Source organism: Cololabis saira, chromosome 24 (genome assembly GCF_033807715.1).
Source record: "Cololabis saira isolate AMF1-May2022 chromosome 24, fColSai1.1, whole genome shotgun sequence".
Lineage (NCBI taxonomy): Eukaryota > Metazoa > Chordata > Actinopteri > Beloniformes > Belonidae > Cololabis > Cololabis saira.
This window is the reverse complement of record NC_084610.1, coordinates 24,520,663-24,535,368: the sequence shown is the minus strand read 5'-3', so window position 1 is coordinate 24,535,368 and position 14,706 is coordinate 24,520,663. Positions and strand designations below refer to the sequence as shown.

Genomic DNA, 14,706 nt, shown 5'->3' with positions numbered 1-14,706 from the left:
TTTAAACTCCTTTAAAATTCTTTAAAACTCTTTTAAACTCCTTTAAAAAAAAGTCACTCTTTGACCGTTTGTCCTGCTGTCGTCCTGCAGGCGAGGACGCTACCGTCACGGAAGAAGTTCCCACCGAAGCTGCCGTTGTGTTTCTTCCAAACCCAACCGACTCGGGGTACGAGGTTCTTGAGAGGGAACACGGCTACGAAACAACCTCCAACACCTTCACGGTCCCGGAGGTCGAAGACTCTTCCGAGGACGTTTCCAACGACATCGTCCCGGCTGTAACCGCGACCGAAGAGGTCGTGGAGGAAACGACGAAGGTTCTACCAGAAACTCCACCCCAGACACCTGGAACGGACGTTTTTGGAGAATCTGAGGACGTGGACACTCCACAGGTGGACAATCCTTCAGAGGCAGCTGTGGAAATGAGCACAGAGACGACCGTATTACTGACAATCGATCTAGAAGATGCAGCTGAAACCTCCGTAAAAGTGTCTCCGGAACAAGAATCAGCCACAGAAATGGAAACAGAGGTTCCGTTTCAAGACACAGAAGAGGAAAACCCAACGCCGATGGTTGAGTTTACCTCCAAACCTGTTCCGCCTTCAATAGACGACGAAGATGAAGACGGATCTGAAGATACGGCAGCAACAGATAATGGACAAACTGTTGTAGAGTTGATGGAAGTTGAAGAAACATCTCCAGAAGACACATTTACCTTTGAAGTTGAGGTTTCTGAAACAACCGAGGCCAGTTTACCGATCAACTCCATTGATGAAGAAGCAGAAGGGACGACAGTTTCAATGGAGATCGTAGTCGAAGCTCCAACAGATAAAGAAGAGGTGGAACTAGAGGAGATACCGACCCCAGGAGAAGATGAGGGAACAATTAAAGCAACAGCAGAGATCGCTGAAGAAGAACTCAAACTTCTAAATGAACCAGAACCTGCAGGGGAAACGCTACAAGAACCTGTAGCAGAAGAAATACTAACAACCGAGGAAGACTTGATGGAGGAACAAGAACCTGGACACACTGAGACACCAGCAGAAGTAGAAATGACCAAAAAACCGGTCGTAGAAACTGAATCAATTACAAAAACTAAAGAAATGGAACCTTCAGAAGAACCAGAACCCACTGGGGAAACTGTACAAGAACCTGCAGAAGAAGAAATGCCAACAAGAGAACCGACTGGAGCTCCTGGGGTAGAACCAGAACACATCGGAGAACCAGAAGATGTTGGTGACGCTCGACAAGAACCTGCAGAAGAAGAAACGCCAACAGGAGAACCGACCGGAGCTCCTGTGGAGGAACTAGAGCCTGTAGATGAAACAACCAAAGACTCAGAACCAATAGAAGCTCCAGAACAAGAACCAGAACCCGTAGGAGACGTGATGGAAGGAACCGAAGACACAGAAGAACCAATGGAAGTTCAACCTGAGAAAGAAACGACACCAGAATCCCAAGTCGTCCAAGAATCTCCAGAGGATTCACAAGAACCAATGGGAGAACCGGGAAACGAAGCTGAAGTTGTAGAAGAAACAGGAGAGAACAGCAGAGAACCAGGGACAGAAACTGCACACCCAGAAGAACCAGAACAAGAACAAGAACCGGGACTCCCGGAAGAACCAGAAGACGTAGAAATCACCAAAGAATCGGCAACAGAAAAGGAATTGATTACAGAACCAACAAATGAACCAACAGAAGAAGCTGATCTCTCTGCAGAACCAGCTCAAGAACCTGAAGAGACACCAGAAACAGAACCAACCAAAGAACCACCACAAGACCCAAACCCCTCCACAGAACCAGCTCAAGAACCTGAAGAGATAGAACCAATAACTCCAGCACAAGAAGTAGATCCTTCAAGAGAACCAGAACCAGATCCTTCAAGAGAACCAGTAGAAGAGCCAGAGGTCACAGAGGAGACAGCATCAACTACAGAACCAACGAAAGACGTGGATCTTCTGGAAGAAATCGTGGAAACCCTAGAACCGACAAAGGAACCGGTACCAGAGGGAGAATCTGAGGAACTTGGGGGTGAAAGTGAACCTGCAGGAGAAGATAACCCTGAGGTAGGACCTGAACTTTGACTTTATTTATTTGTTGAGCAGGGACCGTACATATTAATAGACACATGTCTAAATACACACGGTTGTAGCAAGAGGCTAATTTCCATAATTGCAGCACATTAATGCCAGACACAGAACCGGAACCAGCAGACGAACGAGACATCACGGCCATCCTTATACAAAAGACAATATTAAAAAACAGAACTGGGCTAGATAAAAAACATTAAGCAATAAAAACCAACATAAAAAACCCTTACAGTTTCAATATCAAGTTTATTCTAATAGTCCAAATTAATGTTCACACCTCTGGTTTTCCTTCAGCCAGATTTTTGCTTTAAAAGAGGGTAAAGTAGAGCTGTCTCTAATAGCGGTAGGAAGACTATTCCCCCCTCTATAACTCTATAACTATCAAAACTTAAAAAATCATACTTATTAAGGATAAGACAGATGTGATAGGAGTATGTTTTTTTATCCAATGTCTTTAAGGCTTTTTGTTTTGGGAGAAATCTCACTTAGGTTCTAGAGGGGTCGGCTGTGCAAAAATGAATCAGACACACACTCGCTTTTGCTATAAGATATGAATACATTTATTAGCAAAAGAGCAAGCATTTACATAGAAGACATCCACAAAACTACCCGTTTGCTAGGATAAAGTGTCAAGTTATCCCCCGCAAATGGCAGAGCACACAAAACTACCAGTTTGCTAGGATAACGGGTCAAGTTACCCCCCGCAAATGGCAGAGCAATATTCCTCACACACAACTACAAAGGTTTTTTAAGGCCTATCTTACCTCGACACGGGACTGGAGAGCCAGAACAGTCCTGATACAGAGTAAGCCAAGGAAAAAAACGCGCCGGGTGTCCTGCACTAGACCCACAGCAGACTCTGAATCCAAACTTCCGGCTATCGCGTCTTTATACCTTTCCCTCAGCACCTTGCGGAGGGGGGCCTATTCGCCCCCGCAAACTCTCAAAATAAGTTTCGGCTCACACGGGACCAAAATCCTGTGCGAACCAGGCTCTTTCTCACAGAAAAACAAGCATTTGCTATGATAAACAGCAGGTGCGTGGCTGACTAAAAACTAAATCTGTGTTTTGGGAATCCAGGGCATTTTCAGGACACAAAATTTATTTTTTCTCCCTTCACTTTTATATAGAGTGACTCTATCGGTTAAAGAGCTGCAGAACAAGCCAGTGCCAGCTTGTAAAACAGTAATTGATATGAGAAAAAATCATACAGTGTAAAAACATGAGAGCTGCAGTCGTGGACAGTGAATTCCTTATTTGTCTAAAGTTTGCTAGATTATATTTGACCAACTTTATCACCTTTCTGAAGGACTCTGAAGGAACGCCTGAAGATCAGACACTGGAAGCTGAACTTCCACTGGAGGACGAAGAAGAAGCGACCTCTGAGTCCATTCATGAGATAACAGAAGAAGAAGACCTGGAAGAAGGAGCAGAGACTCCTCCTCCGGAGTCTGAAGAGGAGATTCCTCCCGTTGTTCTCGTTCCAGAAGACATGGACGGATCGTTGCCGGAGACCGAAGTGGAGGACAAACCTGAACAAGGTGATTCAACGGTGGAAATCCCACCGGAAACCACCGAAGGAGACACAGAACCTGAAGACAAAACCTCAGAATATGTTCCTGAAGATGAAGATCAGAGTGAAACGTCTCCAGAACTCGTGGTTGAAGAGTTTCCCACCGAGAAACCGGACGCACCGGTTGAAGAGTTTCCCACCGAGAAACCGGACGCACCGGTCGAAGACGACGGGGTCCAGGCTGGAGGTGTGGAGGACGTCGTAGCAGAGGCTGCAGGAGAGGGAACCCAGGAACCTCTGGAGGTCACTAAAGAACCTCTGGAAGTCACTAAGGAACCTCTGGAGGTCACTAAAGAACCTCTGGAAGTCACTAAGGAACCTCTGGAGGTCACTAAAGAACCTCTGGAGGTCACTAAGGAACCTCTGGAGGAAACTGAAGAACCCACCCAAGGGTCCGATCTGGAGGTCACGACCAAATACGTGGAGGAAACCAACAACGGGAACTTCCCCCACGAGGTGGAAGACGATGACAACCTGCTGGGAAACAACGGCTTCCTGTTGGAGGACGACGAGCAGAACTCGGTAAGTTTCCACCGGTTGGTCAGTGATGGTTTTCAGATGTTCCTCCAGAAACCTGAACGTCTTCTTGTTCCCTCAGATCGGTAATGAGATCGGGGAGACGCTGGTCCGGCCCTCGCGGCCCCTGAAGGACCAGGTGGTGGAGCTGAGACTCAAGCTGAGGGAGGAGTCCTACAACGATGCCCTGAGGGATCCCAGCAGCCTAGAGTTCCAGCTGCTGGACCGAACCTTCAAACGCAGGGTGAGACGCTGCACTTCCAGTCGAACAACCAGTGTTGTGCAAGTTCCTACTTCTGAACCAGTTCAAATTCCGTTAATTTCAATGTTTTTAGGTAAGAAGTGAATAAACCCCCCCGATCCTAAAACTGTTCCTTGGATACAATCATGTATTGTCCTGGTGGCTTTTCAACTTTAGAGGCTGTAAATCTCCAACAATGTGGTCCATGATCAGTGTCTCCCTGCTGCTGGGAAATCAACCCTGAAGGTGCAGCAGGGGGACTGGGCTTGTTTGGGGCATCTATCGATCGATCGATTGATCGTTGGTTCGTTGGTGGGTTCGTTTGTTCGTTGGTTCGTTGGTTCGTCCGTCTGTTCATTCGTCCGCTCTTTTGTTTGTTCGTTGGTTTGTTCGTTCCTTCCTTCCTTCGTTTCATTTGTCCCCTCGTTCTTTGGTTCGTTCATTCATTCGTTCCTTGGTTCGGGGATGTTGGGTTTTCTCGCTCGTTCCTGATCACTTTGATTGATTGTCAAGGACTTGCAGATATTTCCTCCCACTGGACGGAGCTTTAACTCCACATGACGTTTATAATTTGATCCGCCGTTGCCATGCTAGCTGGTGCCCCGTGTTATGCTAGTGTGTGTACTGCATTGTGGTTGGTTGGTTCCTCTGTTCATTCGTTGGTTCATTTGTTCGTTGGTTGGTTCGTTTTTTTGTTGGTTCGTTGATTCGTTGATTCGTTTGTTCGTTGGTTCGTTGGTTCGTTTGTTCGTTGGTTCGTCTGTTCGTTGGTTAATTCGTTGTTTCGTTTGTTCGTCCGTTCATTCATTCGTTCGTTGGTTTGTTTGCTCCTTCATTCGTTCGTTCCTTCGTTGGTGTTGGGTTTTCTTGCTCTTTCCTGATCACTGGGATTGATTGTCAAGGGCTTGCAGATATTTCCTCACGCTGGACGGATACTTTAACTCCACATGACGTTGCTATGCTAGCTGGTGCCCCGTGTTATGCTAGTGTGTGCACTGCATTGTGGACGATGTAGTGTGAAGTTGTCGTCTCGTTGAGTACCCAGGGGCCGGGTTTCTCCTCATCCTCTGGTTCTGGCCCGGTTTCCAACATGTCTCAGCCGTCTGACTCCCCACAAACTGCCGACTCAGGCCCCTGGCGCCGGTTCTGAGCTCGTACGTGTTTTTCTGAGGTCGTACTTGTTTTTCTGAGGTCGTACGTGTTTTTCTGAGGTCGTACGTGTTTTTCTGAGGTCGTACGTGTTTTTCTGAAGTCGTACTTGTCTTTCTGAGGGTCTTCGTGCTTCAGGGGCCAGTTTTTCTGCCAGGCAGCAGATATACGAGGCAGAATCCGAGCCGTGACTCACCGGCGGCCGCTGGAAAAACCCGCGGTGCCAGGAAGAGCTGAGCGCCGGTGCGATTCCGGCACCACCGGGAGGTTTTTCGGGCTGCGGTTCAACGGCGGTGACGCGGGAAGCCAGTTTACGGTCGGTTTACGGGCGTGATGTCGGGGTCAGTCGGGGTCACAGATCTTTAACGAGGGATATGAAGTGGATCAGTAAATGAATCAGCAGGATCTGCAGCCACCGGCCAATCTGACCCAAATAAAACCATAAAACCTCTGTTAGCTGCAGATTCCTGCAGGAAACAGTCACTTCTGACTCTTCATTTCCAGATGTTTCTGCTGCTTCGGTCCAGGTAGCATGTGACAAACGAGCAGTAGAGGAGGAAAACAGATCCTGTTTCCATCCTGGAACTCAAGTCTTTTACTTCTTTCTGTAACATTTATTCACATTTGCTAGCTATTTTCATCTTAAAAATGCAATTAGTTGAATAAAAGCAACATCTCCAGACTCTTTCTCTCAATACATTTTATTTCTAGTGCACTTTCATTAAAAACAAATCTCAAAGTGCTACAAGTTAAAATCAACCATGAATAAAATAAAAATCAATCAATTATCTGAACCAGTTCTGCTAATTCCTCTCAATTCAAGATATTTACATAGTCCTTTTTAGATATCTTAAATTAAGTTTTGACTAGTCAAAATGTCGTTGTAGAAATCTCAAACTGGAATTACAGATAGTCATAATTTAATTGTAGATAACTGTAATCAAGTTATAGATATCTTGAAATTAATTTTAATTAGATATATCTCAAATTGGAGATATCCTTAACTTCCATTCTGTCTAGTCAAAATGTAATTACAGATATCTTGAATTAGAGTTTTGATTAGTCAAAATGACGTTATAGATATCTTGAATGAAAATTCTGACTATTCACAATGTAATTACGACTATTGTCACAATGCAGTTGTAGAAATCTGCAATGTTAATTTGTGTTGAAAAAAACGATTTTCCGATTCTAAATCGATTCTCATATTAATTCTTAAAATCGATTTGTATGTCTAAAGATCGATTTTTTTTTCATCATTACATTACAACTTTTGGTATTTTTTTGTTTTGCCCAAAAAAGGAATGTTTTATTGGACACGAGAATAACTGGTGCCATGTTTTTACCTTTTAATATGTTTAAAGGTATGAAAACATTAAAGTTTTCAGTTATAATTGCATAAATTGTCTATATTTCATTACATATTGATACTGTATGCATGAAATCTATGAAGATGCTTGGTATTTTGAGAAAAGTTTGTCCTTTTGTTCTTCCTTCCTCTCATTTAGCTCTCTATTATAGTTTAATCTTCCCTCATCTTAATTACTGCAACATTGTTTGGGCTTCGACACATTCAACATATATTAATAAATTATTGATAATTCAAAAAAGGTTTCTCAGAATGAATCACACGCAAACAGATATGAGCGTCTGCTCCCCTTTTCATTAAATATTCATTATTATCCGTCAATAAAATTAACATTTTTAAAACATGTTTATTTATGTTCAAATTTAAAAATTATATACAAGATCTTCTTTCTTCCTTTCATAATTTATTTTGTGTTAATTCCGATATTCATTCTTATGCCACAAGGCACAAAGATGATTTTAATTTAGCGTTTTGTAGAACATTAAACATCGATCTTTCCACTTGTGGAATTCACTCAATAAATCTCTTAAATCATCACCACCTTGCAAATATTCAAAAAACATTTAAAGAACTTTCTTATTGTTTCATCTTTGTAATGTTCATTATTTAATCTCAGTTACATTTTCTTGTGTTTTTTCTTGTTTTTTTGTTTTTTTTACTCCCCCTTGTGCAACTTTGTTGTGTTTTTTATTCATATAAGGAAAGGATTCTATATAATCCACCAGGCTTCTTCCTTTCCTTGCATGCTATTTCATTGTTTTTCATTTTTTGTTCATATTTGTCTTATATTGCTAAATAAACTAAACTAAAACTAAACTTTATATACTGTCTGGAGGTTACATTTGCATGAAATGCTAAAAACTGATAGATAATAGAGCTGTTAGTAACGATAGCAACGTTTTCCTCTCCTTGTGTTTCAGATTGAAGACGCTTTCGAGAGGCTGCCGGGCTTCAAGAACGTCTACGTCATCGAATTCAGGTAAAACCTGACGACAAAACCTAACAATGTTCTACCAAAGATACGCTAAAGTTGAGGCTACAAAAATATGAAACAGGGGTTTGATTTTGAGGCTTTAGCCTGAAGATACAGTTGACTTTAGTTCCTCACCAAGGACAAGCCCAACAAGCTGTTGGTCCAGATTTAGGTTGTTTTTATCATTTCAATTTATGTCAGTTTTAGTAAAAACAAATCAGGCTGCAAACATAATCAGAATCAGAATCAGAAAAAGCTTTATTAACAAGTCAGACATAAATCAGACAAGAGAACTTGAGGAGCCGAGGAAGACGTTGAAGATATGTGGTTATCAGTGAGTGTGTGTAGCGGTAAGTCCGTGAACTTCACTCAGAGCTGCTCCTCAGCCAATGTCCTTGATGTTATCAGACGGCTCGGTACAGTTCTGTAAACAAGTCCACAGATGTTTTGAGAGAGGGGGAGGGCTAGTGGGGGCAGAGTCACCTTGTTTACATTCCACCAGGGAGATTGTGACACCAGCAGCGAGCCAAGCTGCTCTGTCAAGGTCAGATTATAGAATCAACAATTGTATGAAAGAAAACCGGCAGACTCCAGTCATTTTCCGTCTGCCTTTAGTCTCTGATTCCTCAATGGCGACTCCAATCAGACAAATTTGTGATCAATTCCCGCCAAGCCGAGTACCCAGCTTCTCCAAGGTGTTTTCCATCTTGCCAATGAGCTCAAAGACGCCGCTAGCCTGCGATTCTGTTCAAGAATCGCACCTAGCTTACGGCTTTGCTCCCCCAGCGTTAAAGTCTGAGTGTTGATCACCTTGCTTGATCCTTCAGCCACGTCCGGCAGCTCTGAAAGAGCCAGAACGGCTGTCGCCGACTTACGCGATTGTCGATAGGCCAGGAAAATCCCTACTCCAATTAGGAGAAATCCTGCTATCATAAATCCAATTATGAAGCATCTTCAACGTCCTCGACAGACAGAATCTTGAGGCACAACGGCTTCCAGTTTTTGTAGGAATCGATTGTGTATCCAGCAAAAACTGTCCCATCGGGGCAGGAGGGCTCCCTTACCCCCTGACTTCTCGTCGCAAAAATTTGGTCAATTGTGCTGAGAGACCAGTTAATCAATTCCATGATTGTAGAGTTTGGGAGGAGTGAAAAAGAGAGACTCTGAAGACGAGACAAACAAAAGCAGCAGCAGGGAAGATAGATAAGGGAGAGGAGCAGAAAAGCGTCCGCCTTCGCTGAGAGCGAAGAAGGAGCGAAAGAAGAGAATCATTTGGACGTCTGGCTGCTTCACTTTATTCATGTGTTGTTTGGTTTGTGTTTCAGACCTCAGAAGGATCTGGAACGGTAAGTTCAGCCTGCATTTCTTCTTTTATGCTCATTTACTTTCCAACTGTTTGAAACCACAAACTCCTGCTAGATCACCTGGTAGGTCCTGGTTATTTCCTGTTATTTCCTGTTATTTCCTGGTTATATCCTGTTATTTCCTGGTTATATCCTGGTTATTTCCTGTTATTTATTGGTTACATCCTGGTTATTTCCTGGATATTTCCTGTTATTCCCTGGTTATATCCTGTTATTTCCTGGTTATTTCCTGGTTATTTCCTGTTATTTCCTGGTTATTTCCTGTTATTTCCTGTTATTTCCTGGTTATTTCCTGGTTATATCCTGGTTATATCCTGGTTATTTCCTGTTATTTCCTGGTTATATCCTGGTTATATCCTGTTATTTCCTGGTTATATCCTGGTTATATCCTGTTATTTCCTGGTTATTTCCCGTTTATTTCCTGGTTACATCCTGGTTATTTCCTGTTATTTCCTGGTTATTTCCTGTTATTTCCTGGTTATTTCCTGGTTATATCCTGGTTATTTCCTGGTTATTTCCAGTTTATTTCCCGGTTACATCCTGGTTACATCCTGGTTATTTCCTGTTATTTCCTGGTTATTTCCTGTTATTTCCTGGTTATTTCCTGGTTATATCCTGGTTATATCCTGGTTATTTCCTGTTATTTCCTGGTTATATCCTGGTTATATCCTGTTATTTCCTGGTTATATCCTGGTTATATCCTGGTTATTTCCTGGTTATTTCCAGTTTATTTCCCGGTTACATCCTGGTTACATCCTGGTTATTTCCTGTTATTTCCTGGTTATTTCCTGTTATTTCCTGGTTATTTCCTGTTATTTCCTGGTTATATCCTGGTTATTTCCGGGTTATATCCTGGTTATATCCTGGTTATTTCCTGGTTATATCCTGGTTATTTCCGGGTTATATCCTGGTTATATCCTGGTTATTTCCTGGTTATATCCTGGTTATTTCCTGGTTATTTCCTGGTTATTTCCTGGTTATTTCCTGGTTATATCCTGGTTATTTCCTGGTTATATCTTGGTTATTTCCTGGTTATATCCTGGTTATATCCTGGTTATTTCCTGGTTATATCCTGGTTATTTCCTGGTTATTTCCTGGTTATTTCCTGGTTATATCCTGGTTATTTCCTGGTTATATCCTGATTATTTCCTGGCTATTTCCTGGTTATATCCTGGTTATATCCTGATTATATCCTGGTTATTTCCTGGTTATATCCTGGTTATATCCTGGTTACTTCCTGGTTATTTCCTGGTTATATCCTGGTTATTTCCTGGCTATTTCCTGGTTATATCCTGGTTATATCCTGGTTATATCCTGATTATTTCCTGGCTATTTCCTGGTTATATCCTGGTTATATCCTGGTTATTTCCTCTTATTTCCTGATTATATCCTGGTTATTTCCTGGTTATTACCTGGTTATTTCCTGGTTATTGTGTTCTTGACGGTGTTGACCCTGATAGCTCAGTCGCGGCTCAAAACGTTGTAAAGAGAAGCCTCTTCACCCATAGCGGTAAATAACGGCTAACTGCTGTTGTTTGTGATTAACTAACTAACTGTAGTCTCTTAAGTGGGTAAGTCTCTAGCGGCCATCTGCAGACACAGAGGGATTACAGTCTAATCACTAATCAATAATCACCCCCCCGACTCGAGTCACAGTAAAACCCCACCCAGTCCCAGTAAAAAAAAACCCAGGAACCTTTAACCCCCCAGGAACCTTTAACCCCCCCGGTCGACATCCCCGTCCGCTAAGTTTAGTTTTACCTCTTTAATCCCTCAATCCTTCTTAGCTGGGAGCTCCAGCTGGGAGGGCTTCACTTCTGCTTTAATACTCTTAATAATACTCTTTAATACTCTTCACAATCAGACTCATGTTTATTGTCCAGGTCAGTCAGACGTGGGATTTGATTGGGTTGTTATTGCTCACTCTACAGGAAATATGTAAATAGGTAATAGACAAATGACAGCTCTTGTTAACATATATAAAAACAATTTTAAAGTGAAAGGTGCAGCAGAATGAGGTAGATATGGATATTGAAAGGTGCATTGTTACAGCAGATGATGGGGTTATTATTATTATTACTTTATTACTTTGTGCAAAAACTATTAGTGCGATCGCTCTGAAAATCCACAGGACTGTAGTTAAATTCAGGGCCTACAACTTTCTAAAACGGTTCAGAATTTTTCGAGTAACGGTGTGCGATTGGTGAGGCCCCAAAGTTCTCCCAATGCGTTCCGGATGGCGCCAAAAGCTAATAAAAGTCATACCACTCGATTCGGGCTTAAGGCCTACGTCTCTACATTTTTTTCTCAAAGCTGCTGGACTAGTTACGCAGCAAAGTTTATACGGAAGAATAAATAATAAGCCTGAGCAATAACAATAGTGCCTCTTGGTGCAGCCGTGGCACTAACTAGACAATTTCAGGAAATTTGTATCATTATTATTATTTTTATTATTATTATTATTATTATTATTATTATTATTATTATTATTATTATTATTATTATTATTGTTGCAAAGTGATTGATTCTCTGAGACTCTATCATGATGATCATCAGATCAGCAGCTCGGGGGAAGAAACTGTCTCTGATCTGGAGGTTTTAGCTACAGGGCTCTGTAGACCTGGTCCTAGTACTGGTCCTGGTCCTGGGTGTGAGGGGTCTGGTCCTGGACCGATACAGGTTACTTCCTGGTTGTTTCCTGGTTATTTCCAGCTCATTTCCGGATTATTTCATGTTATATCCTGTTATTTCCAGGTTATTTCCTGATCATTTGCTAGTTATTTCCTGGTTGTTTTCTGGTGATTTCCTGGTTATTTCCTGTTATATCCTGGTTATTTCCTGGTTGTTTGCTAGTTATTTCCTGGTTATTTCCAGGTTATTTCCCAGTTACTTCCTGGTTATTTTCTGGTTATATCCCAGTTACTTCCTGGTTATTTCCCGGTTATTTCCCGGTTTTTTCGTGGTTATTTCTTGGTTATTTCCTGGTTATTTCCTGTTATATCCTGGTTATTTCCGGGTAATTTCCTGGTCATTTCTGTGTTATTTCCTGCTTATTTCCTGCTTATTTCTTCTGCAGGGGTCTGGTGGTGCAGGTCCACTACGCCATCACCCTGGAGGTGGAGGCGGACGCTAGCGTGGCTAACGACACGCTGGACTTCATCACGCTGCAGAACAATCTGGTGGAGAAAAACTACCCGGCGGCGGCGGAGACGCCGACCGTTATCTACACCATCACTGACTTCCGCAACTACATCACCGAGGCGCTGCACAAGGACATGGACCACTTCCTTAGCAACAGCAGCCTCGACAACGGTAGGTAGCCGAAAAGTGGAAATGTCGAGATTAATGTTGAAATACAATTTCAAGAATAAAGTCAAAATTTCATGAATAAACTCGAAATTTTGAGAATAAAGTCGAAATTTCGAGAATAAAGTTGAAATACATTTTGACTTTTTTCTCGGAATTGTACTTCAAAATTATTCTCAACATTTCAACTTTTTTCATTATGGACTAAGAGAAAAAAGTCAATTTCGAAAAAAAAGTCAATGTCGAGAAAAAAGTCGAAATGTTGATAAAAAAAATCGAAATAGGCAGATTTAATGATAAACTAAAAGCTTTGACTGTGGTTTGTTTCAGCAGCAGAAAACGTCCTTCCCTCTGCGAAGCCGACGAGTCGACCAGATGACGAATACAACAACATGGTGGGTAAAACCTGACGTGGAAACACCGTCTCATTGGCAGGGAAACATTGTCTGATTGATCCCTAACTCGGTCTGATTGATCCCTAACTCGGTCTGATCGATCCCTAATTGTTTCCAGGACAACATCCTGGCTGCAGAGAAACCTCCCGACGCTCCGAGCCACGAGGCCGACACTAACGTCTTCATGAAGGAGGACTTCCTGTCCGACGCTTTCGACCAGTGGAAGGTTCCGCAGAGCGATACGATGAGCGAGAACGACGTGTTCATGTTCGACGAGAGCACGGCCTCGCCGCCCGACACTAACTTCCCCAAGAAGAGCCTGGAGCTGGAGCTGACAGACAAAGACGGTGAGGAACGACTCTCTGGTCGGAAAAGTGGAGGAACTGTAGATGTTAGAGGTTTAAATCCCTCTGAAGGAATCACTCAGCAGCTGAACTGTGGTTGATAGGGGCAACAAGAACCTCGACTCCAGAACATTCCGGTTTGGCTGTGAGAAAATCCTAGATTTTTCCTTGTGACAAGCTCTGAAATAACTCAGATTTGTGATAAAACCGTAGCTCGTAGCAGAAAAACAAAAACATTGTGAGAGACACAGAAGCCGGCAGATTCTGACAATCTTAATTTTATTCAGATATTCCTTAAAATGAGTGAATAAGGTCAGTGCGAAGACAGAGTGAGATTCTTTTGAAGAAAACGTTTGATTACATTACAGTCAATGGAGACCGAGGCAGGAATTTGCGCCGCTTTAGCCTCCCCCGTTTAAATTTTGTGCATACCCCGCCTGTCAAAGTCACATTTTATGAATCCCAACACCTATGTTTACATTCTGACCAAAAATTATTGGTCTCCTTTTTACAGTTTGGCCGTGAGCTCGAGTTACAAATAAAAATTCAGGTTATTTTTTTACTGTCTCTTCCACTCTAGAAAATGACACCCGCACTCTAGATTTGACAAAAAAGTGATTTCCAGTCCTCGCTTGAGTGCTCATATTTTGAAAAGTGTACATCTTAGGATAGAACTGTTCGGTGTTTTGGAGAGAAGAGAAGTTTTCCTCCGTTTTGAAGTTTGAATGACAGTTCTACGTGCAAGTATGAGAAAGTTAGGTGACTCAGAAAAAAGGTGAATTTTGGCTTTTTTTAACCTCCTCCCTCCCACAGTGTGACATTCCGCGCCACACACATAGGTGGGAAAATCTCCCCATTAGTTTGGAAATTTGGAAATGTTTTTGCATTTCGTGCAAAAACTAGTTGTGCGATTGCTCTGAAAATTCACAGGACTGTAGTTAAATTCAGGGCCTACAACTTTCTAAATTGGTTCAGAATTTTTCGAGTAACGATGTGCGAGTGGTGGGGCCCCAAAGTTCTCCCAATGCATTATGGATGGCGCCAAAAGCTAATAAAAGTCATACCACTCGATTCGGGCTTAAGTCGCACGTTTCTACATTTTTACTTTTCGCGTTTTCTCAAAGCTCAAAGTTTATACGGAAGAATACATAATAAGCCATACATAATGAGCAATAGCAATAGTGCCTCTGGCTTTGCCAGAGGCTCTCCTCCTCCATTGCTATGGCATAGCTTTGGAGGAGTGCCTCGTAGTGCAGCCGTGGCACTAACTAGAAAATTTCAGGAAATTTTGATATAGGCATGCCCTACTGCCCATTTGTCCCCTCTTGCTGCTTTGGTTTGGGGCTGTAGCACTTGTGTAGCGGTTGTGTAGCGGTTGTGGGTTAGGGT

The 14,706-nt window shown here is 42.5% G+C and overlaps 1 protein-coding gene across 1 annotated transcript; it reads left to right on the top strand.

Annotated features, from left to right (window-relative positions):
• Positions 1-3,533: 3,533 nt before the first annotated feature.
• On the top strand, positions 3,534-13,418 carry LOC133425122 (interphotoreceptor matrix proteoglycan 2-like). The gene is made up of 8 exons (XM_061715803.1): positions 3,534-3,791; positions 3,828-4,182; positions 4,259-4,420; positions 7,856-7,914; positions 9,234-9,254; positions 12,349-12,584; positions 12,909-12,973; positions 13,092-13,418. The coding sequence occupies exons 1-8, from the start codon at positions 3,580-3,582 to the stop codon at positions 13,416-13,418; spliced, it is 1,437 nt and encodes a 478-aa protein (XP_061571787.1). The 5' UTR covers positions 3,534-3,579.
• Positions 13,419-14,706: the final 1,288 nt, after the last annotated feature.